The sequence below is a fragment of the Equus przewalskii genome, chromosome X, assembly GCF_037783145.1.
Source record: "Equus przewalskii isolate Varuska chromosome X, EquPr2, whole genome shotgun sequence".
Classification (NCBI taxonomy): domain Eukaryota; kingdom Metazoa; phylum Chordata; class Mammalia; order Perissodactyla; family Equidae; genus Equus; species Equus przewalskii.
Window position 1 is genome coordinate 104,256,448 of NC_091863.1, and position 27,430 is coordinate 104,283,877.

General features: G+C 53.4%; 1 protein-coding gene, 1 long non-coding RNA gene and 1 other non-coding gene across 3 annotated transcripts; 2 read left to right on the top strand and 1 right to left on the bottom strand.

The window, feature by feature from the left end:
- Positions 1 to 62: 62 nt before the first annotated feature.
- Positions 63 to 26,639, top strand: XPNPEP2 (X-prolyl aminopeptidase 2). Its single transcript, XM_070604735.1, has 21 exons — positions 63 to 427; positions 2,784 to 2,857; positions 4,300 to 4,410; positions 5,744 to 5,807; positions 6,814 to 6,918; positions 7,174 to 7,251; positions 8,125 to 8,271; positions 10,853 to 10,954; positions 11,575 to 11,656; positions 11,953 to 12,148; positions 12,945 to 13,034; positions 14,145 to 14,254; positions 14,975 to 15,052; positions 16,164 to 16,235; positions 18,264 to 18,324; positions 19,683 to 19,752; positions 20,268 to 20,372; positions 20,780 to 20,839; positions 21,362 to 21,438; positions 23,891 to 23,980; positions 24,627 to 26,639. Exons 1-21 carry the CDS (start codon positions 379 to 381, stop codon positions 24,819 to 24,821), a joined length of 2,016 nt encoding a protein of 671 aa, XP_070460836.1. The 5' UTR covers positions 63 to 378; the 3' UTR covers positions 24,822 to 26,639.
- LOC139081236 (U7 small nuclear RNA) lies at positions 1,767 to 1,828 on the top strand. The gene has a single exon (XR_011536358.1). It is a non-coding gene; the product is annotated as a U7 small nuclear RNA (small nuclear RNA).
- LOC139081032 (uncharacterized) lies at positions 10,817 to 14,486 on the bottom strand. Its single transcript, XR_011535976.1, has 4 exons — positions 14,175 to 14,486; positions 13,862 to 13,937; positions 11,999 to 12,129; positions 10,817 to 10,952 (listed from the first exon to the last, which is right to left on the bottom strand). It is a non-coding gene; the product is annotated as an uncharacterized lncRNA (long non-coding RNA).
- Positions 26,640 to 27,430: the final 791 nt, after the last annotated feature.

Sequence of the window (27,430 nt, forward strand, 5' to 3'; positions counted from 1 at the left end):
TCGGGAATGGCTAGGGCTGGGCTGCTGAAGAGGGGGCTGGGAGAAGCAGGCTGATTGAGACCAGCTGCTGCTCCTCTGTCCTGGAGATCTTTGGACTCTGCCCGGGGCGGACTTACACCCTATTCCGGGCGACTGGGAGCCAGCAGAGGCTGCCTGGGGCAACCGAGGCTTCTCCGCCACCCTGACTCCTGGAGCCCTCAGAAACAAAAGACCAGGGGGGACTCTCCATCCACCAGCCAAACGCCTCCTCCCCATCGCCTGCCCCCACCCCCTGGCTGCTCCTGTCCCGGAAAGGCCCGGAAGAAGAGGACAGGGAAACAGCCCTGCCTACTCTCCCCCGTCCCTCCATCCACCCAAGCACCGGCATCTGGAGATCCCATGGCCTGGGCTCGCTGGGGCTGCTGCCCCTGGCTTGTCCTCCTCTGTGGTATGTGCATCCCAGCCTCCCCCTCCCAAACAGGGAGGGCATGGCCAGCTGGAGAGCTGCTCTGGCCTTCCCCTCTGGGCTCAGAAAGGGTTGGAGTGAGGGCTGGGGCCCAGATTGTCTCTTTTTCTCTTGGTCTCCCTGTCTGTCTTGAGGAAGAGGAACCCCAGCCCTTGGGGCCCTCGAGACTCAGGTGAAGTCTGGTTTGGCACCTTTCCATTCCCACCTGTTAAAGAAAAAATGATTCTGGCATTTGTTAAAACAGTAAGGAAGATTTTCTTCAAGACTATTGCCATAGGGGCACTGCGATAGGGGAGAAAGATTGGGCTCAAATCTGAATACAGAGAAGAGGGCTGAGGACTTATAGCCAATGAGAAGAGTGAGGGGGTCAGTGGATGGAAAATTACCAAGGGGAAGCATCAAGGGCAGGGAGAGTCTTGCTAAACCGACTTAATAGGCAGGCCAGCTGATCAGATCCCAAGGGCCGGCGATGAGGAATTTGATCAGATATCCAGGATGATCAGACATTAAGGGTGCGGGATGCTCTCTCAACTGACTTAGCAGGATTCTTGCTAAGACTGGGCAATGCTGGCCCGGCAGAGACAGGGTGGACACGGAGTGCCTAGTTGACAAGAGGACCCAGAGGAGCCTAACTAAGTTTGGTCTTTGTCACGCCTACAGTGCCCTGTTTGTCCTCTTTGGTCGCAACTAAGTGCCCAGCTCAGCACCCTCCATACCCACTCCACCTCTGGCCTTAGGGAGGCCTCCCCTCCCTTCGCTCTCTGTCAGTAGGACTCTCTTCATTCATTCCACACCCAGTTTCTGAGGACCTCCCCAGTGCCAGGCCCTGTGCCAGGGGCCACAGAGTGGTTCGGCTGCAGAGCCTACCCTCGGGAGCCACAGCCCTGGCCTCACAGAGCAGGAGATCTGGATGTCCAGCAGGACATAGGGTGGCTGTGTTCCGCTTCTTGTGTTGGTGTCTTAGCCCCACTATTTTGCCAGAGATCCGTTCCTACAGAAATGGGGGTTTATTTTCTTGCATCAACAGTAAGGGTCTCATCTCCCCCTTGAGTTTATGAGACCAAGACAGCCAGGCAGGGCATTCACGGTGTTAGACCCAGCCACCCTCCTTCCATCGGCAGCTCAACTCGCCCAGAAGGTAAAGCATAGTGTCTCCCCAAACTCAGACCCCCATTACCCTCTAAGGAGATTACCCCTAAAAGGTGGGGGACTAGACGGAAGAACTATCAGAGACGACTGAACTTTCACAGCGGGAAGGCCCAGAGCCCATAGGACTTAGCCCAGTACCTGGCACACAGTAAGCACTTAGAAAATGTTTCCTCAGTGTTACGGATCTTTTAGGATTTGTCTAGCAGCTTTTCCCATCCTGACCGGAAGACCCCCCACCAAAACAAGACAAAACAAAAGGTTTGCTCCATGAATACGGGGTGACTGTCCTTAGGTCACATCAAATTTGAGACAGAACCCAAATTGGAAACCGAATTTCCATGCAGTCTGTCCCTTCTGTGGCACCGCCCTTCCACGGTCGGCTTTTTATACTCAGACAGCCTGGGTTCAAATCCCGCTCTACCACTGACTCACCATGGCAAAACTTGGGCATATTACCAAATCTATCTAGGCCTCAGCTTCCTTCTTTCTAGAAAGTAGACAAGAATACCCACCTCACAGCATTGTCGAATGTGTATCGACAAGCATTGAACGAGACACTGCAGATAAATCGCTGAGTGCAGTGTCTGGCACATAGTAGGAGCTCTTTCAATGCTAACCCACCTTTCCCCACCAGGCGACCATGTTGGACTGGGATCACCTGTCTTATATATTTAAAATGAGCCTGGAATGATAGGCAGAGATTTGGGTGGTAAGAAGTGGAACGAGTGGGCTTTGCATTTAAGTAAACTCAATATATATAAAATTAGATTTAAAGAAGGGTAAAACTAAGGTGGGGATGATTATTTAGCAAGATCCTCTAGAGCATTTCAAAGAAAATCTGATTAGAAAAATTTAATTTACACACAACTTTTCCAGGTCGATAGACCCTGAAAAGACCCAATTAGATTAGAAAGGGAAAATTGACTTAATGAGAACTAAAACCCATGCAAAAGTGGCAATCGCTTGTCAATGAAACAGGATTCTTTGATTGTGACCCAGCGTGCCATCCAGTTCGGCCTGATTTCCCATGAAACGTGATTATTTTCATCCTCAAGTAGAGTTGGACAGCCTCTCGCGATTCAATGGAGGCCCTGCGGGGACAGGGAGGGGGGTTGGAGGAACACGTCCCTGCACTCTCTAGGAGCTATCTGGTCTCCAAGTGACCCTGGATTTTTCTCCCCATTTCTAGCTTGTACCTGGGGCCGCCCAAAGGCAGCGAACCTGACACGAGAGGATGTGAGAAACTGTTCCACCAGCCCTCCGGTGAGGCCCTGGCCCCACCGGGGCCCCAGCAGGCCACCCTTTAAAGCTCCCATCATCCTCCCCATCCCGCATTGGCTGGGTTGCTAGCCTCTCCCTCTATCAGCCCTTCTCCTGGCTTCCGGACTCTGGGGCCCCTGTTTCTGATTAACATCCCTCAGGGCAGGCAGCACATTCTCAGGTGTCTGCCATCCACCCCCACATGCTTCCCTCCCACCCTCTCCCACAGCAGGTTAACTACTTACGTCCGGGCCGGGCTTGGGCAGCCCCCGCTAAAGTGAGGGAAAGAGGGCAGGAAGCCCCTAGCTAGCCTTTGGCTGAGGCTAGGCAGAGGCCAGGAGGAGGCTGGGAAGAAAGAAAAGAAAAGTTCTAGAAGGACAGGGTAAGAGGGAGGCACAGAAGGGAGGAGGGAGGAAGAAAGAGGGCAACGAAAGGGCAAGAGAGGGAGGCATAGGGTATGAAGACTGGGAGAAGGCCCGCCCGGCATATTGGAGCCGAAAGGGCGCCAGCTTCCTGGCTGGAGAGCAGAGTGATCTTTCCACAAGCAGAGCAGGGCAGCGCTTCTCCAGGCAGGGGCGGGCCAGAAGGTGACAGCAGTTCACTCCGCCTCGGGACCCAGCGGGAACGTCTGCTTGCAATGTCCACTTTATGAGACCACTGGGACAGGCAGGTGGGCGGGCAAACCTCCTTATGTTTACATCAAAGCAAACACGGATATATCGTTGAGTAGAAGGCAAACCAAACAAACAAACACAAAAACCCCACGTTTTTTATTGTAAAGCTAAAACAGCCTTTAAAAAAATGTCAGGCTTGGAGAAGAACTTTATAGACAATGTCCCAAACTGCTGAGGATACTCATTCCCTCTCCTCTGCATGTGAGACCAGTGAGTGCAAACTTGAAAAAGCCCGCAAGGTAGGGTTGCCAGATGACACATAGCATGCCCAGTTACATCTGAATTTCAGGTAATGAATAATGTTTTAGTGTAAGTATGCTCTAAATAGTACATGGGTCATACTCATACTAAAACGCTATTGCTCTTTATCTGAAATTCAGATGTGACTGGCTGGGTGTCCTGTATTTTTATTCGCTAAATTGGCAACTCTACCCCAGGGTATCCAAAGAAGGACCATCCCCCTGGCCAGACCCGGCGCCACAGCTCAGCCCCCCACCCCAGACTCAGGTCCCATTACTGTCACAAAAGGTCCCTCTCCAAGTTCTTCAACACCCCCAACACCACTCAGCCCAGGCACCTTAATCTAGACTAACCCATAACATCAGCTGCCACCCCATCCCTCTCCAGGCCGGCCCAGCCTACCACCTCCAACCCCTGCCTGCAGAAAGGCAGGTGGCTCCTCTGGACGCTGGAGGCCCAGGCATCATCTTCTCTGAACAATGTGTGTCTGTGTGTGTGTGTCTTGGTGTCTTCCTTCCTGTCACCCGTCAGTACATTCCAGTTACTGCGGTCAATACCACAGAGCGGCTCACGGCCCTCCGCCAGCAGATACAGATGCTGAATCTCTCTGCCTACATCATCCCGGACACGGATGCCCACATGGTGAGGGACAGCTCTTCTTCCCTCCCAACCCCACCCTCTCTGCTCCCCCAGGCTGGCCTATGCAAAGGGAAGGAAGTGGGGAGCTTGGACACAGGCGTTTTAGGGCAACTGAAAGAATGTATGCCTTTACACAGGAGAGAAGACACCGCCAAATTTCCTTGCCCTCCGGCAATGAAACAACAGCTTCAGAATCGATTCCTGGATGGCAGATCCAGAATGAGGGTTTAGGGCGCCCCCTCCGTAGGAGGTTACAATGTGGGCTGGGAATTGGACTGGAAGAGCTCTAAGCTCCCTTCCAGCCCAGCCCTGCCCACAACCTGATAGACAAAGCATTGAAATGATCCAGAGTCCCAGGTTCAGACTACACGAGTTTGGGGTGTAGGCTGGGGGAGGAGGAGCAGACAGGAAACCAGAGGGTCCGAACAAGAACTGCCCTTCCTTGGGCCGGCCCTGTGGTCGAGTGGTTAAGTTCGGGTGCTCTGCTTCAGTGGCCCAGGGTTTCGCTGGTTCGGATCCTGGACGCGGATATGGCACCGCTCGTTGGGCCATGCTGAGGCAGCATCCCACATGCCACAACTAGAAGGATCCACAATTAAAATATACAACTATGTACTGGGGGGACTTGGGGAGAAAAAGCAGAAAAAAAAGAAAAGAATTGCCTTTCCCAAAGCAGCGCCCCTACCCACCAATCCCACCCTTTCCCACCACTGGTTCCACCTCCACTCTGTCCACCTTCCCAGCAACATCTGGGTTAGAGGAGAAAGCATTCTCGGTGTCAATGAGATTACTTGAATTAGTTTTCCCACCTGCTAGGGAGGGCTAAGGACCTTGGGTAAGTGTCTGAACTCCTCTGAGCCTCAGTTTTCTCTTCTGCAATATGGGAATGCTGAGATCTGGCTCCAAGGATTATGAGGATCAAAATACAGTAATGTGTAAAGCTCTCTGCAGAAGTTATTTATGATGTACCCGGTGTCCTGTGCTAGATGGGGAGGAAAGGGGAGAGCTGGAGAGGAGAGCCCGGATGAACCAAAAGACATCATCCCAGACTGCCCAGAATTTGCATTCTGGCCAAGGAGACAAGACTCCTTTGCAGAACAGTCCAGTGCTGGACTGTGGGGTTTAGACTCCAAGAAATATAGTTGTTCAAAAGAAGGAAAGATCCTGAGGGCTGGGGGAGTTCCAGAGGGTTTGCTGGAAGAGGTGCCCAGCGTGCTTGGGCTTGTAGGACTGGTTGAATCTGCACAGACAGAAAGAACTGGGATGTGGTTGGGGGCCTTCCATGTGGAGTCTGAGTCCATGAAGAAGGCTAACGGAGCTGTTGTTGATTTCCTAGAGCGAGTACATCGGTGACCATGACAAGAGGCGTGCGTGGATTACAGGCTTTACGGGGTCTGCAGGTGACAGCCATTACCCAACCCTCATTGCTTCCCTTGGTAAACCCAGAGGCGGTCACAGAGGCCCTGGTGTGGCTAGTTCTCAACAGCCAGGACCCCAGGACCTGGTGTTCAGAGGCCCTGCTACTCTCTCTCTGCCTGCCTTCCACCAGTCCCAAAAGGGTCACCAGGGCACACATCTCATAGCCCACCAGCCACACTTCTGCACAAGGCAGACGGCCCTCCTGGCTTCCTTCCCATGCTCCCTGCCTCTGCCGCAGCCAAGCACAACTAGCACTCCCGGAGCTCCATTTCTGGGACAGTTTCTGCTTCTATACCTAGCCTCTAGGAGCCCGCTGATTCCTTTCACACAAGGTCCCATTTGGGGACAAAGTTTTACTTTGCCAGTCCTTTTATAGACAACATCACCTCACATGGCCAAATGAAATACAAACGTAGAGAGCTTTCATGGGGTCCCAGTTTCTGAAGGGGCCCCCATCCTGATCCTGGCCCGTTGAATAAAATCTAAGCTTCTTTGCTGATCCTTAAACATTCCTCCCCTGGTCTTCAAGCTGCTTTGCCCATCATGGGCCCTTCTTCTCTTTGCCAAAGTCGCTGGGTTTGGCTTCTCTGCCTGTCCTCAGCTAAGCCCCTGGCTTAGCGTCCCTATCAGCCACCAAGTCTTGATACTGACTGCCACACCATCTTTCCTGAGAGCACCTGCGTGAAGCGTTGACTCTCTTTGACTGCCAAAGTAGACCCCACTGGTCCTGGTAAAAGTCCTAATGGCCCCCTTAGCAGAGGCCCTCGACACAAAGCAGAGATGCCTGACCCAGGGCTCCCTTTCTGCTGGCTTCCCCTAACGCTCACTTGAACATCTCCTGCCTCACTTCCTTCCAATAGAGGAGAGAAACCCTTCCCAGAGGCCCCTTGTCCCGTTCTCAGAGCCAGCACTGTAACGCACACGCACTGACTAAAGCCATGTTCCTCACCGTCCGCCTCACCTCCGAGTGTCTGTGTTCTGCCCCAGGAACCGCAGTGGTAACCATGGGGAAGGCAGCTCTCTGGACCGACAGTCGCTACTGGACACAGGCTGAGCGGCAGATGGACTGCAACTGGGAGCTCCATAGGGAAGGTGAAAGGGGCTCACAGATTTGTCCCCCAAGCCCTGGACCCTGAACTAGGTTTGGGAAGGTACAAGTGAGGGGGTGCACGCAAGGCTGTGCTGAGCCCCTCTGGGGAGCTTGGGAAATTTGAAGCCATCCCTAACCTTTGAGGCTGCTATCAAGGAGGAAGCACATGGCAGGACTATCACAGACAGAAGCCTGGCTGGAGGGCCTGGGACTGGCCCTGGAGATGACGTCTTTGTTCCTTCTTGTGTTTCTTTCAGGCAACATTGTCACCTGGCTTCTCACTGAGGTTCCTGTTGGAGGGCTCGTGGGCTTCGACCCCTTCCTCTTCTCCATTGGTAAGCTCTCCTCACAGTCCTGCATTTATCCGCGCCGGCGAGAGTGACTTAGCTCCCCCGCGGTGTAAAGAAGCATACCTTGTTGGAAGGAGGGGCAGGGTGGCTCAGGAGAGAGTGTTTGAACTTGTACTTGCAGAATATTTTGCAACAAGGATGTATTCATGGATTGTTTAATGAAAACCTATTTAAAAGAATGAATACAGATTTTTTTTTTTGAGTCATGAATGCAGAGACCCAACCTAGAAGACTCAGGGAGTCACTAAGGTCTAGCGGATGACTAAGCTAGGATGTCCTTGAACCCTGAACCATCCTCCATGCCGTGGAACTCTATCAATTAGGGCACTAGAATCACTTGGTTGCCCTCTTCTGGAAGGCAGCTTGGAAGGGTCAAAGGAGTTGAGAGGGCCTCTGAGTAAAGAAGCACAGTCCCCACCCCAGGGCTAGCCAGCCTGTCCCCAAGGATGGAAACCTCATGAATATGTACTGAAAGAACCCATTTCAGAACTGGCTTCTTTGCCAGCCTTTCTGATGGCCTGAATGTCACCATTCCTTTGGGCTGTGACGTTGAAGCTCAGTTAAAATTGGCAGTACCAAAAAGAGGGCCACACAGCCACTGGCACTTAAAAAGAAAAGCTTAGCCAAGTGGCTGTGGATGGTGATGGTGCGGGCTCAGGGCAATTATGCTTTGAAAGCAGAAAGAGGAGAGGAAGGTCAGAGGACATACCCTGGAGAGCCAGACTGCCTGGACTGGCTCTGGACAGCTGCAGGCACAGAACGGGAGGCAGAGCAGATAAGGATTAACTTTGCCTCTGTCACGATTTTTCCTGAGGTGTAAATGGGCAGGGGACAAGTGACTCCTTCGTGTCTCTGCAGACTCCTGGGAGAGTTATAACGCAGACCTCCAAGCCTCTGACAGACAGCTGGTGTCCATCGCAGACAACCTCGTGGATCTGGTGTGGGGATCAGAGAGGCCTGCAGTTCCAAGCCAGCCCATTTATGCCCTGCAGGAGGCGTTCATAGGTATTTCCTAAGCTGCTTCTCTTTCCCCACTTGTAGTAACACGGGTCACGGCTACTGCCCCTTTGGCTGAAAAATTCTTCCTGAGAGGTACCAAAGCAATGGTTCTCGAACCTTCATGTGAACCCGAATAGTTTGAGATGCTTGTTTAGAATGAAGATTTCGAAGCCCCCTCTCCTAAGAGAGTCTGAATCAGAAGGTCCTCAGACCATATTTAGAAAATGCTAGAATAAAGAGTGTTAGGATTTAAAGTGAGAGGGAAGAGAAAGGGAGGAAATAAAGGAGTCAAAGAAAGATGAAAAAAGAAAAACCCTTTGAAGAGAGAAAAAACAATATGAGTTGATTGTCTGGTAGTAGAGACTGGTTTGTATTGAATCATTCAAACCTGGACTTCTGGACCCTCTATGAGAGGAATTTAGATTTAAGGTGGCTGGGGTTGGGTGGGCCAAGATGGACAAAGGAAGCAAATTAGGGTTCAAGTTCTGGCCATACTACAAAGGAAAGTTAACTGACCCCCCCAAATTCTAACATGAATAATCTTGACCCCGTTGACACCATCTAAATACGTCATAAAAGTACAGTCTGTTCTATGATTCTTGTAAGTAACTAAAATCCTGACCAGGACCAGGCTGCCGATTATGAATCAGTGTCTTGGCCACCACCACCCCCTACCTCCCTGGGAATCCTGAGTGAGCCAATGGACTTTGACTCCTCGGAATATTGGGCAATCAGAGAGGCCCCTTTCCACACACGGGTCCATGCACACGCTTGTTTGGAAAGCAGTCAAAAAGGCAGGAGGGAAATTTCAAAATAGCAGGTCTGATGAAAGCGGTTAAAATTGTGTCCAATTTTCTTTATCCATCCTGATGTAACTTGCGGAATCATTCTTTCTGCATCTCTACATGGTTTCTGAAGAAACTTGCTACCCAACACTGTTCAATCATCAATAAAACTCATCCCGTTCAGATCAAGAAGGGCACAGTGATGTCTGGAAGAGGAGGAGATAAAGGAGAAAATCTACCAGGAACTGGGATAGAATTTGCCTTGGTTTTGTCCCCTCCCACAAGTGAGAGGATGCTGAGCTGTCGCAGGCTGTTAGTCTTCAAGGAAAAGCCATCCAGAGCCAGAACTGGGCCTGGAAGGCAAAGAACAGAGCTCTTGAGTCCCTAAGCTTATAGAGACGAGAGAGACTTTCTCTCCAGCGAGTCATAGGGGGACAAAGGGCAAAGGGAAGAGCATGGAAAGTTAGTACTCAAAGATATCTGTAACGCATCAGACAATTAAAATTTGCTTTCATCTGTTTTCTCAAAAATGTGTCACATCCTTGAACCTTGAAAACATAATTCTGAGTCAAAGAGCCAGCCAGAGCAAGCCCCATATTGTCAGATTCCATTTGTATGAAATATCCAGCGTAGGCAAATCCATCGAGACGGAAAGTAGATTAGTGTTTTCCAGGGGCTGGGGAGAGGGGGGAATGCCTTTTGGGGTGATGAAAATGTTCTGGAATTCAATAGTGGTGGTGGTTGCACAATCTTGCGAATATTCTTAAAGCCACTGAACTGTGCACTTTGGTTAAAATGACCAATTTTATGGTATGTGTGTTTTACTACAAAAAAAATAAAATAAACCTAAAAAAAGTATCACACCCGTTTGCATACAGTTTTTTTTAATGGTATTAAGTTATTTATGCTAATCTCTGGGTCCAGCTGGGACCCTTAATGCTTATGACCTTCTGCCAGGAAATCCCAGCCCTGCCTGGGGACAGGCTCTTTACACGCATCACAGGGAGCAGGAATAAACGATGCAAACTAAAGTCAGCTCTATGACACAGAGATTACGGACAAGTTTGGAGATTGAGAATGTTAGCAAGATAGCCCAATGTCTGTACAGACTAAGGAGTATGAGCTGTGTAGTCAAACAGACCTGGGTTTAAATCTCAGCTCCACCCCTTGTCAGATATGAAACCATAGATTAGTCATGTCACTTCACTCTCTGAAGCCTCAATTTCCTTATCTGTAAAATGGGCCAAGTAAGGATGAAAACAATGGACAAATGGCTTAGCCCAGACCTGTGGCTTAGTAAGCACTGGGTTACTGCAGGGGAGACACTTGACCATGGCCCAGCCCCATCCTCTCGCCCTTCAACTAGGGTTGCTGTCCTCATCTCAGTTCTGCATGCTTATTTATTGATCAGAAAGTTAGACCAAACTTCTCATACGCCAAGACACCCTTCTACGTGCATGACCGATATTAATTCATTTGATCCCTATAACAAATCTACTGAGGTAGATACTCTTATTACAATCCATCTCCATTCTACAGATGTGCAAAATAAGACACAGAGGGGTTAAATAATTTTCCCAAGGTCGCCCAGCTAGTAATGGCAGAGCCAGGATTTGAATGCAGACAGTCTGTGTCCAGAGCCCATGTCCTCAATGACTACACGAGTAAGAGTTTGGTTGGAGAAAGGATTCTACTGCTTTTAAAGAAATGGAAAACTATTGCCCTAAGGGAGCCCTCTCAGGAACAAAATGGCAAAGGGAAGCTACCTCACTCACACTTTCTTTGGGCTCCTTCGCTTCTAGGGAGCACCTGGCAGGATAAGGTATCTGGCATCCGCAGTCAGATGCAGCAGCGTCGCGAGGCCCCGACTGCCGTCCTTCTGTCAGCGCTTGATGAGACAGCCTGTGAGTATGGACGCATGGCCACAGGTGGGCGCCTGGGTCCCCCCAACCCCCAAGCCTCCTGGGCCATGCAGCACAGGACTCGTCCTGCAACCCCCACATACCCACCGGTTCTGAGATCTCTGTGGCCATGGCCTGTGAGAACAAAGAAGGGCGGGAGCAGAACCTCGTGGCTGCAGAAGAAAGAAACCAGGAAGCCCAGAGCAAGTGGGGGCCAGCCCACAGGCCACGGGAGGGATGGACCTACCCCAGCAGCAAGGGCTTCTGTCTCATGGAGGGAAAGAGGCCCAGCAAACTGCTCCCACAGCCTGGCCACTACCCAAGGGCGCTCACACCCGCAGCTTTAGCTTCTCGCCTGACCCCGGCACCAGGCCTCAGACATCCTAGGAACTTGTCCTGGGAAAGTGTCCTGCCTGCTGGCTGGGTATCTGCCTTCCTCTGGGAGAAAGGATCCAGAGCTCTCATCAGCACCTCAAAGAGCCTGCCGAAGACCGAGAAGCGCTCCGAGCAGGCGTCCAGGCCTGCTGCTGGGAGTCTTTGGGAGCCAAAGAGTGGGCAGAGGTGTCGCACGTGCTCACCTCAGGCAATCAGCCTCAACCCGGCACCATCAATTCTTTCCCCAGGGCTCTTCAACCTGCGCAGCAGTGACATCCCTTATAACCCCTTCTTCTACTCCTACACACTGTTCACGGACTCCTTCATCAGGTATGGCTTGTCCTTGGCTTGCTGTCGGGGACTTCCTCCAACTTCCGTCCCCTTGCTGCCCCACCACTCACCCAGCCTTCCCATGAGCACTGCGCCTGCCCCAGCAGGACCCTCTGGGCAGCCTCCAATCGGCTTTTCCTGACCCCTTGACCTCTGCCCTCATACTGGAAATCTGGTCTCCTCAGCTCCTTGGCACAGGCTGCTTCTCACCTCCGGGGACAAAGGGCCTCTGGTCCTTTGCATTGACCTTACAGATCCTCCAGACCGTGCCCGTCTTCCCTCCCAACCCGACCCAGGTTATTTGTAAACAAGAGTCGCTTGAGCTCCGAGACCCTGCAGTACCTGAACGCTGACTGCACGCTCCACATGTGTGTGCAGCTCGAAGATTACAGCCAAGTCCGGGACAGCATCAAGGCCTATGCCTCGGGGGATGTGAGGATCTGGATCGGCACCAGCTACACGACGTACGGGATCTATGAATTGATACCCAAGGTGGGTTTGCCAGGCGCCAGCTTGTGGCGGGCACCACCCCCAGCTCTGATAAACCTCAAGCTAAAGTGGGGCCACAGCCCCTCGGCCATTCAGGCAGTTGGGTGGTCAACAATGGTGCAGGAAGTCCCCTTCTGGCCCCCCTCCCCCCCACCCCCCCCACCCCCGCCCCGGGAAGAGGCGGAAGAAGCGGAAGCAGGATGTCTGTCAGCAGAGAGCTCAGAGATTGTCGAGGCAGCGAGAGAGAGCAGCCTGGTAGAGCAGAGGCTTTGAGGTCACCAAACCTGAGACTAAGTCCAGGCTCTGCCCTGAACTGGCTGTGCAATGACCTTGGACAGGTGATTTAGCCAGCCTGGGCCTCTGTTTCCTCCCCTGTAAAATGGCCATGAGAGTCCCGACCCCAGAGTTGTTGCTCCGAGGAGCTTTCGAGGAGCTGGGGCTTGCAGAGCCCAGCCTGGCACACAGCAGGCGCTCACTAAACGGTGGCTGCTATGATAGGTGCAGGAAACTCACACTGACAGAACAGCCCGGCGACTGGCAGGGCCAGGTTCTGGTCCATCCCAGAGGGCTGCTGGGATGCAGGGGCAGGAAGGGAAGGGAGGAGGGAGGGAGGGAGGGAAGGTTAAGCTGGACACAGACAACTGGGAAAGACCCGCATGGCCAGAAAGCACGAAAGGAACAGTCACTGCCACTATAGGGAGCGGCAAGTCTCTCTGCAGCCCGGCTTTCCTGCCAATCCTTTTCAAACGCCGCTGTGCCTGGAGAGGCTCCCAGCCCTCTTCCCCTCTGCCCGTGACAGGAGAAACTCGTAGAAGACACCTACTCCCCAGTGATGGTGACCAAGGCGGTGAAAAACAGCAAGGAGCAGGCCCTCCTCAGGGCCAGCCATGTAAGTCCGTGGGCAGGCACGCTCGCCTTTCGGGAGCTCCTGGTCTGAAGGGGTAGAGAGGAGGCCCTGCCAGAGGATCCTGAAGAAGCCCCCCAGTGAAACAGAGAAGTGGACACCAAACTGTTGGGCACCTGCCTGTGCCTCACCCCCTTAGTGCCAGCATAGCACAGTGGTTTAGAGCACGGGCTCCGGAGCTGGAGTGCCCGAGTTCATGTCCCAGCTCCTCCGCCCACCTCCTCGCTGGGCGACCTTGGGGAAGGCACTTCACCTCCCTGGGCCACAGTGACCTCATCTGCAAAATGAGGATCATGATAGTAATCTGCAGCATAGGGGTATTGTGAGGATTAAATAAACTATACTTATATTATATAATAAATATTAATATATATTTGGATATATTAATTATAACATATAATCATAAATGTGTGTACATATATACGTTTACACACACATGTGTATATACATATAAATATATTATAATTATACAAATACATAATTACATACATATAAATGTAGTTATATAATTATATATATATTTTTTTGCTTTGAGCACCGCCTGGCACATTCCAAGGGTGAAATAAGTGTTAGCCGTAATGATTTCCTCACCCTGGCAAGAGGAGGGCTCACTCTTTTGGCTATTCCTCTTAAAATTAGGATAAACCACCTCATTTTTAAAGACTTTTCCTTATGGAAAATTTTAAACATATACAAACGTGGGCAAAATAGCATAACGGTCCCCGTGCACCATGGGCCAGCTCCAACAGTCGTCAGCTCGGGGCCAATCCCGTTCCATCTACGGCCCCACAGTCCTTATCCGCCCTTCTCACCCTCTGCCGCTGGATGATTTTAAAGCGAATCCCAGAGAGCATATCGTTTCTTCTGTCAACACTTCAGGGAGTAATTCTAAAAGATAAGAACTCTGTAAGAAACACGGCCACGCTATGATCATATACATAAAAAACAGGAATCCCTTAATACCATGAAGCAGCCAGCGCCGAGCCTGGCGTCTTGAAAGCCCGGCTCCCGCTCCCGGAGCCGCCCTCCGCTCTCCTCCCCCGGCCCCGCGAGCGCCCTCGGCAGCCGCCTCCCCGCTCCCGCTCCCCGCTGCAGGTGCGGGACGCCGTGGCCGTGATCCGATACCTGGTCTGGCTGGAGAAGAACGTGCCCTCAGGCGCGGTGGACGAGTTCTCGGGGGCCGAGCTGCTGGACAAGTTCCGAGGGTGAAGGACGTCGCCCCCCTTTGCGGCTGACCGCCTTTTAGTGGGGGCAGGGAGGGGGCATTGGTCTTCTTACTTAGCGGGCAGGAAGACCTTCCTTGTATTTAGGGGCCTCTCTGGGACCAGGAGTGATGGGGTCTTGGGTGATCGGGGAGCTGGGCAGGGGGCATTGGACGACATTCCCCAGACCCGCGACCACTTGATGGCCACGGCCCAACAGCGCCCCCTAGTGTCTGCTTCAGGCGTGGCCTCTCTCCCTGCAGGAGGCGGGCTCTGCCGGGTGGGCCCCTGGACCCCTTGAGAATATCAAGTTGGGGAGGGAGCCGTGCTGAGGACATGCTTCCCCAGACCGTGGGAGACTGTAGGTCTGAGGTGCAGGATGCTGCTCCAGGGGTGGGGAGTTCTCGGACTCAGGGAGCTAGGCTTCTTCACTCTTGCTTTATCACGAACTCACTGTGGGCGGCACGCGCCTTGCTTTCCCCATCTGTAAAATAGAGGGGGAGGGGAATAATTGGTGTCTCCAGCCCCTCTTTCTCTGACCTTGAGTGCTCTGTAAGTGGTCAGGGCTTGGGAAAATGGAACCAGGAGATGTGCTGGGAGGAGCCAAGTGGAGTCTGGCGGAGGCAGAGACAGCCGTGACCTTCATTTGCCCTTGTTAGCGATCCTGGGCCCAGCCTAGCCCCTGAGCCCATTTATTGACCATTCCTGCCTTGTACTTTGCAGAGAAGAAGAGTTCTCCTCTGGACCCAGTTTTGAAACCATCTCTGCTAGTGGCCTGAATGCTGCCCTGGCCCACTACAGGTACTTTAGAAGAAAGAATTTTCTAGGGCTCTGTGGGGGGAGCCTGGTGTATGTGGGGGGGGGGGGTGGAGAAGGGAATGCTCTGGGATCTGAGTCCATGTTTAAGCTTTGAGGCCCTTGGCACTGCAGTGGCTGGGGGTGGGGGTGGAGCCCAGTCGGGGGTTGGGAGTCTCCTTGGAATGAAAAGGCCTGAGCAGTTTTCCCCCCCAAGTGACTGGGACTTTGTGAGCGTTCAGGGCTGAAGGATCTGGAAGGGAGGCAGAGCTGCTGCTGGATGCATTTCCTTGGCTCACTATGAGTGACCTACGTTAGCTAATTCTTAAAGCTCGTGAGCACATGGGGAGAAAGGCCAGTTCGCTCAGCTGAACCAGCCAAAGTGGGCCCAAGATGTAGGCTGGCCAGATGTTTCACTCCAAAGAAAACACCTGCAACCCTGCCTGACAAAATTGGGGGTGCCAAGCTGACCAGATGCCTCAGCCTGGCCTGGGTACAGCAGGGAGAGGTCAGACCCCTCCAAGGGCCCACCCAGCCTCTCCCAGAATTCCCTCCCCAGGCGTCTCCCAAGCCTTCAGCTGCTGTAGCTCAGCCCCTTCACCCCACTAGAGAGTGGCAGTGTCGGCCCCACCAACTCTTGCTCTCCAGCCCCACCCTCAGGCACCCTCCCTTCCTGTGCCCTGGCTTCTCAGGGCCCTCTGCTCTCGGAGGCAGCAGGAAGTTAGAGAAAGGGCTGGGGACTGAGCATCTGGTCCAGGCGCAGCGTGCTCACAGCTTTGCTGCGTGGTCTCGGCGAGCTCCTTCTCCTCTGCGGGCCTGTTTCTCCTCCGGAAAAGGAGATGGCCGCACTGCGTGCCCTCTGAGGCTCTCCCAGCCCCCACATGCTGGGCTCTGTCCCTTATCCCCTCCCTGGGGCCCAGAGCCTTGATTAGTGAGGCGCAGGATAAACAGCTGCACACTGAGGACATTCGCAGCAGCAGCTCAGTCCTCGCCCAGGGCCGTTTGGGAGAGGATGACTTCCCCAAAGGCGTTAGCGTAGAAGCCCAACCCCCAGGACCCCCACCCCACCCAGCTCCGGGTTGCGCTGCTCCTTTCTCAGCCTCTCTCCCCTTCCCAGCCCGACCAAGGAGCTGCACCGCAAGCTGTCCTCAGATGAGATGTACCTGGTGGATTCTGGGGGGCAATACTGGTATGTACTCCCTGCCCCCACTATGCCTGGCTGTCTCAGCTCAGACATCCTGGGCTGGCCAAGAGCCGGCCAAAGCTTCCCCTTCCTGGGCGGGGATTCTTCATCTGAGAAAGGACAGGCCTGGACTGAATGAGCCTGAGCATCCTTCCCATCTTCACACTTCGGGGCTTCCACACAGTGGGAAACACACCGAGGCCAGAAGAGTGGGGCTGCCCGTGTAGCACCTCTATGAGAGTCAGGGGACTCCCTTTGCTCGAGTGAAATGTTCTTTAAGCCCGTGTATTATCACGCATTCGGAACAGCCAGACCTAGTGGCCCTGCCTGGCTGCACAAAACACTGCACCCATATTCTCAACCACTCACGCACACCCTGGACATGGCCTGCACACCTCCAGCACTGTGCATCCTCCTCAGAAGCCTCTCCCCCAACTGCATGGGAGAGGGGACATGTCAGGGGAGGGGCAGGATCAGGCCTTGAAGAGCAGCAGGCAGGTGAGAGAAGCAACCTCAGGGGGTCACCCAGAGCACAGTTGGGACGGGACACACCCATCAGCATAGGTATGTGTCTGTGAGGAAATATGTGTGCGTGCTCTTCTGGGTGTGTGCGTGACCACATATAGGGTTATGTGGGAGGGCATGCTCCCCTGCTCCAGGACTCCACAATCTGTATGTCCACTTGTGTGCACTCGTTGAAATTAGTATATAACTATGAAGTGAACAGCACCCCTTTAGATGTGTTACCCTTGTACAGTGCACAACCTGAACACCTAGACATGACAGACGTGCAGAATAGGCTAACCCCTTTGCTTCCAAATATGTGACCAATCCTTCATACAGGAGCTGAGATGGGATGAGCTGGAAGATTTTGCCTTCTCATCTAGGATGCAAGTAGACTGCGGGAAGCTTAGAGGGGGAAAGGAAGGGGTGCGCTGAACCGATGGAGGAGCAAGTCTTTTGAACAGTTTCCCATCCTCTGTCCTGTGGCGATGGTGAATGTGCTGAAGACAGACGCTCTCGGCTTGTTCCTGGCGCAGCTCTGGGAGCCAGCCTGGCAGTCTTGGCTACTCACAGGCGCAGCACTATGTGAACTTGAGATGGCCAGTGTGCAAAGGGGAAGTGAATTTGTGGGGCGTTCCTGGACTGGGGCTGCTCAGAGCAGGGTGAGGCCCGGGAAATGGTCACCTCACTTCCCCTTCTCTCCTTCTGAAGAAGTCGGCCACGCCCTGTGACCTGCTCCCAAGAAGGAGTCCCCAGGGCCCTGAGACCATTTCTCCCCTCCCCCTCCACCAGGGGTGGCCACAGGTGCCGTCCTGGGGGCACAGCTGCAACCGGTGTTTGGGAGTCAGACTTTTTGGCTCCTGCCTGCGGTTCACAGTGACTCTGAGCTAATCCCTGGGTCAGGCCCGCGTTTACAATGGAGAGAACTGTGTGGAGAGTCAGTGCTCGCGCCAGGCCTGGCTGCACTGAGGCTCGGAGAGGGAGACGGCCTCGTGGCCTCAGTTGCCTCGCCTGTGAAATAGGGGTATTGAGGCCTGCCCTGCCGTGCCCTCCCTGCCCAGGGAGCTGCAAAAGTGTTCTATAAATGGGGAATAACTATATGAATGTGTGAGAGTGTTATGATCTCTCTGGCCTCAGTTTCCCATCTGTAAAAATGGGACGATCCCCGCCTGCCTCTCAGGAAGCCCGGAAGAACCCTTGCTTTTAGAGCCAGGCTGCCCGACCCAAGGAAACCCAGATTTACAAAACAGCCCAAATGAGTGGCGTAGGGGTGGAATATGCCTGTGGAGACTGGGCATTGTCAGACAACAGCGATTTTGAACTTGGCGGCTCCGCAGAGCCCCTTGGCGCACAGACGCTCAAGATGGGAATTCAATAATGGCAGCTCTCTTCTTCCTTTCACCTCTCACCCCTCCCCATCCCAGCCCTGCCACTCAAACCCCGGGGGAGAGCACACGAGAAGCACATGGCCACAATCCTTACCCCCAAGTGTTCAGCAGAGCTGGGCATGTTGATTTTCCTTCTCCCCAGGGACGGAACAACAGACATTACCAGAACAGTCCACTGGGGCACCCCCTCTGCCTTCCAAAAGGTAAGCACTGGACCCAGAGTTCCCTATGCACCCTCACCCAAGGGACACCCAAGCAATCATTTCACCAAGAGCCCTTTCATTTTACAGCGAATAAAAACGAGGCCCAGAGAGGCTGAGTAGTTTGCCTAAAGGCACACAGCCAGTCAGTACCAGAAAACCCAGTGCCCCCAGCTACTCCCCCAGAGATATTTCAGGCCAACAGCAGGGCCTCAGCCCAAGCTTATCATCATGCCATTTCAGTAAATCAATGAACAGATATTTATTTAGTGCTGTCTGTGTGCCTAGCCCTGTGCTCCGCAGAAAGGAGGAAGAAAGGCATTCCAGGTGGAGAGAAATGGCACATGCAAAGTCTGAAGGTGGAAAGGAGCTGGAGGTTTTCAGGAAGCAGCGAGGGCTGGTCCCCCGGGGCAGAGGCTGGGACAGTGTCTGTGTGCGCTGAGGAGTGTCTGGGAGAGCTGGGGAGCAGGGGGCCACATTCCTGCACTCAGCAAGCAGACTGTGGCTCCAACATTGTGCTAGAAAGAGAAAGAAAAAAACAAATGCTGGTCAGGACTCAAGGAGCTCACAGCTTAGCAGGCTGAGTCTACTGCCCCAGGCTGTCGCACAGATGACAAGCCTGTGCGTGTGTGTGCGTGTGGGGTGTGTGTGCATGCACGCGCGTGTGTGTGTGTGTGTGTGTGGTGAAGGAGACTGACCACATCACCACAGGGAGTGACCAGAAGAGGCCACTGTCAGCCCACCTCCTTCCCTCTTTCCACAAGGTGACAGCCCTGACAGGGCAAGGCCAACCCGCCAGATTATCAGTCCTCAACCGAAACTTAAGGCCTTAAGAAAACTCAGGGCTGATCATGATGATGGCAATAAGGGCGCCCACCTCCACTTGAGCGTTTACTGTTTGGAGCACCTTATGTGAATGAGTCTACCTACTCCTCCCAGCAACCTTATGAGCTGGTACTGTGGTCGTCCCATGACAGATGAGGAAAGTGAGGCACAGAGCAGTTAAAGTCACTTGCCCAAGGCCAAGGCCTCAGTTTGGGAGTGGCCAAGTCAGGATTCCAGCCCAGGCACTTTACTTCCCACTTGCCTACTGTCACGGCCTCAGCTCACCACCACCTACAAGCGTCCCTGTGGACCAGCCCAAGAAGCCACACAGACCAAGCCCCAGTGTTGGGCAGGCCCCCCTCGGCCTCCTCTGGCCATCTTCCAGGACCTGGGTGATCACACATGAGCATGCACCTCCCCCCAGCCACCCCGCCACAGGCTGGGCCCCCGCACCCACCTGTACACACGCTGAGCAGCTGGAAAGTCCCCAGGCCCCTCGCCCTGTGCGCCACATTGCCTCTCCCCCTCCCCATCAGGAGGCGTATACCCGTGTGTTGATAGGCAACATCGATCTGTCCAGACTCGTGTTTCCTGCTGCTACATCAGGTGGGTTTCAGAGACCAGGCTGGACCCAGAGCCTCAGGCCCCGATTTCCCTGGACCCAGACCAGCACCCTGGGAGGCTTGTGGGGCGGGGATTATGCCATCATCCCATCCACCGTGTAGATTGGATAATCCAGCCTGGAGAGAGAAAGCAACTTGCCCAAGGTGCCACAGAGGGTTCGTGAGAGAGACGGGCCTTGAACCCGGGCCTCCTGCCTCCTAGTCTAACGCTGGAGCTCAGAGGCGGGGGAGGTCAGCATGGGCTGTGGCAGTCAGGGGAGGGTCCCTGGAGGAAGTAGGTGTCCTGGTGGCCGGGGAGGAATTGCAGTAGCGTGATCAGTCCAGGTAATGGGTACAACGTAGAGTGTGCTGGAGGTACTGTGTGCTCACCTGCCTCTCAGGAGCCACTCTCTGCAGGTACCATCCTGGTAGGTGGCTCTGGGACAAGAGAGCAGGAAGGGGTGAGGTGGACGACAGTCCGGGGTCCAGCTGACTGACTGGAGGCCATCTCTCTTCCAGGGCGAATGGTGGAGGCCTTTGCTCGCAAAGCCTTGTGGGACGTTGGGCTCAATTATTACCACGGGACAGGCCATGGCATTGGCAACTTCCTGTGTGTGCATGAGTGTAGGTGTCTCCCCAGCACTCCCCTGGGGTCCCCCCTCTTACAAAGGAGGTAGAGCATTTCACAGGTATGGAAATGACCAAGACCCACAGAGGTGCAGTGACCCACCCAAGGTTGCCCAGCCGGTAAGAAGGGACACTTCACAGGGTAAGTGAGAAATGCTGGCAGCTGGCAACTCCTGCTGCCTGCTTGGCATCCAGGAGGCCCCACAGAGAGGAGCGGCGGGTCAAGGCCTAATGGCTGACTGGCATGGCCCCCAGAGAAATGAAAGCCAGAGCCAATCTGGCCTGTGTAGCCCCAGGTAAACAGTAATGCCCAGGGATCCCCAGTTACCTGCTCCCGCCAGAGCCTGTTCGTTTCCAAGCTGGTGAGTACAGGAGAGCTGACGTGCCTACATCTCCCTTTCCAGGGCCAGTGGGATTCCAGTCTAGCAACATTGCCATGGCCAAGGGCATGTTCACTTCCATCGGTATGGCTCTCGGGTTCCTCCGCCCCCTCCCCACCCCAAGACTAGTCCAGGACTGCAGTCTAGGGAGCTCCAGCCTTCAGGGAGCATGCCAGGCACAGGCACTCCCTCACCTCCCCACCCCCAGCCACAAATGGACTGCCCCCTCAACCCCAAGCCCCTTCAGCTCATGCCCTCATTTTGCCCTTGGGAGTTGGTTCCCAGCTGTACATCCAAAGTCCGGAGTCTCCAGTCAAATTCTGGGGCAACAGGACAGTGGCCCACAGGGAGACGGGAATGCCTCCAGGACCCGAGTGGGCTCTTAAATCATCCTGGCTGGGCTACAGGGGAGGCTGGGGGATCTGAGGCCCAGCAGGATGTCTCTGCATAGCCAATGAGCGTCTAACAAGTGGTGGGTCTGCCCCAGCCAACAGCCAGGGGGCGGCCAGGCAGCTGGAACCTTCCAGCCATTCCTCAATTGGTACAGGAAGCCCGGGCCTGGGTCCACCCCGTGCTTAACGCCACCAGTATCTCTGTGTCTCCCAGAACCTGGCTACTATCAGGATGGAGAATTTGGGGTCCGTATTGAAGATATAGCCCTCGTGGTAGAAGCAGAAACCAAGGTAAAGTGCCACTGGGACAGACTGGAGGTGTGGACAGCATGGCAGTGACCTTGGGCCGTGGAGGGGGGGCGCGGGTAAGGAAGGTCAAAGGAAAAAGGCATTTAATGTGTGGGCATGAATTTATTTGGAATCTTCCTTAACTCCAGAAAAATACCAAACATCAGTTTCTCAAACCTGTTTGCACATGGGAATATTAGAATCATCTGGAGAGCTTTGTTATTAAAATGCCAATGCCCAGGCCCCTCTCCAGCCCAAATGAATGAGCACCCTGCCCTAAATCATTGGTTCCCAATGCACAGAATAATCCTGGGGGAGCTTGTTAGAAATAAACATTCCATCTAATAGCGCCAGCAAGATAAAACACCTCGATATAAACTTAAAAGGACTTACATGGAGAAAACCTCTTCTGAGAAACATAAAAAAGATTTACGTAAATGGTGCTCACTGGAAAGAAGCCTCAATATTATGAAGATGTCAATTCTCCCTAAATCTATAAATTCAAGACAACCTCAAGTTCAATGCTAACTGGATACTTTTGTAACTTCACAAAAGGACAGTAAAGTTTATTTGTAAAAACAAACATGCAGAGATACCTAGGTAACTAGGAAAATTCTGGAAAAGAGGGGCAAGAAGGGCAACTAGCCCTTTCAGATGTTAGCACATACTCAGAAGCTTCCAGAATGAAAACAGTCTGACCTCAGAGATGGGAGAGACAGAATGGTTAGCCCAGAAGTAGACCCTCTAAGTTCCATAAGTGAAATGGGAATTTACTTTACAACAAAACTGGTGTTTCAAAACAATAAAGAAGAGAGAAATTGTTTAATAAATGGGCAGGGGGAACAAATCGCTAATAATTTAGGGGACATTAAATTCAAGAATCTCACTGTTACACCCAAATAAGATTCCAAATGGATTAGGATTTAAAGGTGAAACCATAAAAGATCTAGAAAAAAGCCTATATAAATTCATTTGTAATCCCAGGATGGCAAAGGGCCTTTCTATGCAAGACCCAGAAACCATGAGGAAAAAGATGGGTGATTCTGACTAAATTCAATACAAAATGTCTATAGGGAAACGCTACTGTAAAGTCAAAAGGCGTATGACGAATATAGCACATATGTCAGAGAAAGGGTGACTTTCCTTCTATTATTACCATCCGCTTTTACAAATCAATAAGACAAAAATAGGGAAAACCGAAAAAAACAGTCAAAGGATATGAAGAGGCAGTTCACTAAGATCAACACAAATGGTCCATAAAGATGGAAAGATGCTCAGCTTTATCCTTAAAGAAATATAAATCAACCACAATAGAACACCACGTCTCTCCTCCACGATTGGTAAAGAGGAGAGCCTTTGGTGATCCCCACGGCTGGTGAGTCTCGGGGAGGCGGGCACTCTCTCCCGCTGGGGGCGGTACAAATCCCCACAACCTTTCTGGAGAGCAGTTTGACAATATCTATCAAAATACCTATTAAAAATGCCTGTGCGTTTTGTCTCAGCATTCCCTCTGCCGGGTACGTCCCTTCTGCATATAGTCCCAAAAGGTCACCAAGATAAGTTTATGCAACGATGTTGATTGTAGTATTGATGGTAACAGTTTAAAAAGTGGGAACAGCTCAAACAGTCGTCACTGCATAAATCAATCATCATCCACATTCTGTGGACCTTTATGCGGCCCCTATAAAGAACGAGCTGGCTCTCCGGGGGCTGACATGGAGCGCTGGCCTAGGCTTACTACTCGGCAGGGGAAGGCGCAGAAAAGTGTATGGTGGGATCCATTTTGCATGACTTGCTAAAATATATCCATGTATATAGGGTATATGCCTAAAATATTTTCAGGAAAGAAACCGGGAGGGGAGGACACTGAATTTTTATTGTGTATCTTTTTGTAGTTTGAATTTTCTAAGCATGTACATGCAAGAGCTCTCTGGAAGATGGCAATTTGGGGCTATTTTTTCTTCTTTATACTTATCTCTATAGATAGATCCATCGATAGATACATAGACAGAGATATGGAGAGACAGAGATAGAGATATATAGATAGAGACATAGAGTAGACAGACAGATATAAAAACCTAATACTTATCTTTAAATTATTTAAATCTAGGCTCCCAGCACTGCCCCGGAGATTGTCCCTCCAGTGGCCTGGGGTTGGGCCCTGGAATCCACTTATTTGACAAGCTGGGTGCAATGGATGTGCACACTTTGAGAAACACAGCCCTAAGTTTACCTTCAGGAATCAGGAGGGAAGCAGCAAAGGCAGGGCACTAAGTGGTAGACGGGGGTGGCCGCGGGCACTGTGGGGGACTCAGGCCCTCCTTGAGTCTTGGACTTGACAAAGGTCAGTTCCTTGTGCCCTCAGCTTCTGGGTGGAGGGTTCTGGCCCCCCCTTCAGCCTAGCTCCTCCTCCTTGCTCACTTCCTGCTTTCCCACCTTCCCTGTGGCCTCCCAGTACCCAGGGACCTACCTGGCCTTTGAAGTGGTGTCCTTGGTGCCCTATGACCGGAATCTCATCGATGTCAGCCTGCTGTCCCCTGAGCAGGTGAGTGCCCCTCAGCACTGTCCACCTTCAGTCCATGAACCACTGCCTGCCTTCTCCCGACCCTGGGCCCCTCTCACCTCTGCTCCCCCTACCCCAAGAACCTCTGCCCCTTCCCCTCCCCTGGGGAGTTCCACACTGGTGGCACCTGTAGGCACACACTGGGGCTTCCCTCCCCCACTCACTGGAGACCTCAGAGTTTCTAGAACTCTCCAGTCAGACTAGCCTGCCCAACCCCAGGTAGTGAACTCCTGGGGAGTCTGAGACTGGGTTTCTGGACTCTGCCACCTCAAGTCCTAGAACTATAAGCAATCCCTTCCTCTTTCTGGGCCTCAGTCTGCCCTTCTGTAAAATGGGGGTGATAACGCCTTCCCTACTTACTGTCATTCCTGGGCCTGAAATGCACTCCCGCCCCCACCCACCGCATGAAATCACTAGGACATTAAACAGCCACCATGGTGCACTGCCTCTGGAAAGCCCCAGAGCGTGCCTGTGGCCTGCTGATGTCTGGGGACCTGTGGGGACCTCTGGGGACCTGGGCTAAAGTGGGCAGCTGGAGTACCGCAGCAGGGGATGGGATGGCACCAAGACCTCCCCTCTTGGCAGCAAGGCTTGGGGGGGTGGGGCTCACCCCTTCGACCGTTTGCAGCTCCAGTACGTGAACCGCTACTACCAGACCATCCGCGAGAAGGTGGGCCCCGAGCTGCAGCGGCGCCAGCTACTGGAGGAGTTTGCATGGCTGCAACAGCACACAGAGCCCCTCTCTGCGAGGGCCCCGCGCGCCGCTTCCCTGGTCTCTCTGTTGGCAGTCTCTGTGCTTGCCATCCTCGGCTGGAGCGCCTAGAGGCTCGGGACTCCTCTACTGACCCTCTCACTCAGCTCCCCTCACCCTGCAACTCCCATGCCCCAAGAGCCCCTGCCAGCCCACTGCCTGGAAACCGTTGCCCTCAGCCTCCTCCCCAGGACCAAGCCCTGGGGACACAGGGCTTCTTGGCCCTTCTTACACCTCATCCTTGGCTCCCAACCCCCAGCCCTGGAATAGGAGAACCAGCTAGTCCCTTTCCCACTGTGAGCCCAATAGGCCTAACCTATAACCTGGAAGAGCCTGCTGCCGCTGCCCCCCCAAAAAAAGGACCAATATGGCAGTGCCCCACCCATGGCCCTGGGCGAGCCCTGCCATCACCACCTGCTGGATAGACCAGAGCTGTTCCCACCCAGTGGCTCCTGAATTCTTGGTCTTCCCATGCCCTTGAGGCTGCCTCTGGCCACCCCCGCCTATCCCCGCCTTACAGTGGCCTCCACAATGGCTGCAGCCCACAGACTGAAGGAACAAAGAGCTCCCTACTGTGCCTGTAGTGGGAGAGGAAGGGAGGGTGGCCCAGTCCTCTGGTTTCATACTGCCACCCCAAGGGTCAGGGAGACCAGTCAGAGAAGGGGCACATACAGCGGCCCCCTCCATGGGTGAGCTCAGCACCCCTAAACGCAGGGTGGTCCCGTGCCAGTCGACAGGATAGGGAGTTGCGCCATAGCAATTTCTCCACGGGGAAGGAGGGAATGCGGGGAGCCCTCTGGAATATGGCCCCACCCGAAGGTGGGAGCAACCTGAGCGGTGGCGCCCAATCACTATCCCAGACTTCCCAGCACGCAGGTGGCCCTTTTAACTTTCCAAAGTGCAGCCACAGTGACAGTGCTGTTCAATCCTCCAGGATCCTTGGATGGCCTTTAAAACCTGGGTGGGCAGAGTCTGATTTGGCCATTTTATAACCAGGAAAGCTGAGCTCCATCCAGGCGTGGGACCTGCCCAAGGACCCCCAGTGTTTGGGTGGAACCTGGTGGGACCAGAATGGGCTGCCAGTCCAGCTCTTTTGCCCTTCAGCACCATGCAGAATCCCTTAGCTTGCCTCCCGCCCCCTCCTCGTTCGCTGAGCCCGCTGGGGGTTGGGGGGAGGTGAGAAGTTTTCTCCGGCTGGCGCAGCCGTTAGCCACCTGGGCTCACATCCTGCTAGATGCTTAAAACAGCCTGGCAACGAAGCCTGCCTCTGGGTTTTGCATTGTGTCTGCTGTGTTGCTGGGGACTGCTGTTACCTGTGGGTTTTGTGGTGGGGGAAGAAGGGGAGGGGCGAGGTGGGGGCGGCGATGTGCAGCTCCCAGAAGCTCGGCCGGGCGCGCATGTGCTTGAGAATGTGCATGTGAGCATGCGTGCATGTACGTGTGCGAGCGTTCATCTATTCACATGCATGCCACGCCCAGCCAAGCACCTCCTGTGCTAAAGGTGGTATAGCCTTGTGGAGGGGACAGGCGGGAGTCCCACACTGAGGGACTTGTTGAATGTGGCCCAGGAAAGTCGGGGCTAGCACCTTTGCTCAGCGGAGCACAGTCAGGGAGGAGAGAGCCAAGTCTCTGGGGTAGAGTGCTGGGCAAAGACACCCGGCAGAGGAGTCCTCCCGCCTGGGACCAGCAGGCCTAGTTTGCCAAGTGTCAGGGTGACCTGTGACAGTTACCACCACCGATGCTTGCATCCGAAGGCCCCACCTCGGACCCGCCCTCGCTGAGAACCTGTAGCAGCCAAGAGGCAGCCCCTGGGTGCCGAGTCATTTGCTCTCTCCCCTGCTTGCCCCACAAAGACAGCTACTACTAATAAAGTTCATCGTCATCAGCAGCATCAGAGCTGCCATGCACTGAGTGTTCAGTATGTACCAGGCACTGCGCTGGACGTGCATTCATTTTTAAATTGGTTTATTTTATTGTGGTGAGAACATGACACATCGCATCTGCCCTCTTAATCAATTTTAAGTGTACAAGACATTATTTCATTTTCCCACTTGATCCCCACCAGCTATGAGAAGGTACCTTTATTATTCCCATTTTACAGGTGAGGGAACTGAGTGAGGCTCATAGAGATTAACTAACTTGCTCAAGGTCACTCATCAAGGAAATGAAAAAAGCAGGATTCAAAGCAGTCTGATGAGGGGCAGCCAGGTGGCGTCATGGTTAAGTTGGCGGGCTCTGCTTCCGCGGCGGCTGGGGTTCACAGGTTCGGGTCCCTGGCCTGGAACTACACACCACTCATCAAGCCATGCTGTGGCAGCGTCCCACATAAAATAGAGGAAGACTGGCACAGATGTTAGCTCAGTGACAATCTCCCTCAAGCAGAAAGAGGAAGATTGGCAACACATGTTAGCTCAGGGCCAATCATCCTCGCCAAAAAAACAAAACAACCAGTCAGATGATTCCAGAACCCACTCTCTTAGAAAAGGGCAAGTGGTATGGCTCTCACCATTTTACAGATGAGAAAACCAAGGCTGAACCAGGATCATAACGGCTGGTGAGAAGCAGAGTTGGGACTCAGACCCAACAGGTGTTCTCCAGACCATCCCGCTTCCCCAGGGCCTGCAGGCCAAGGCCTGCACTTTGGAGCCCTGACACTCGCTCCTGGGACTCCGGCAGGCCATG

Bases quoted from the DNA above. Each gene is read 5' to 3' on its own strand.
- XPNPEP2 (XM_070604735.1), top strand. From the start codon at position 379: ATGGCCTGGGCTCGCTGGGGCTGCTGCCCCTGGCTTGTCCTCCTCTGT. The intron at 2,858-4,299 runs GTGAGGCCCTGG...GTCACCCGTCAG, and splicing joins ACTGTTCCACCAGCCCTCCG to TACATTCCAGTTACTGCGGT. The intron at 7,252-8,124 runs GTAAGCTCTCCT...GTGTCTCTGCAG, and splicing joins CCCCTTCCTCTTCTCCATTG to ACTCCTGGGAGAGTTATAAC.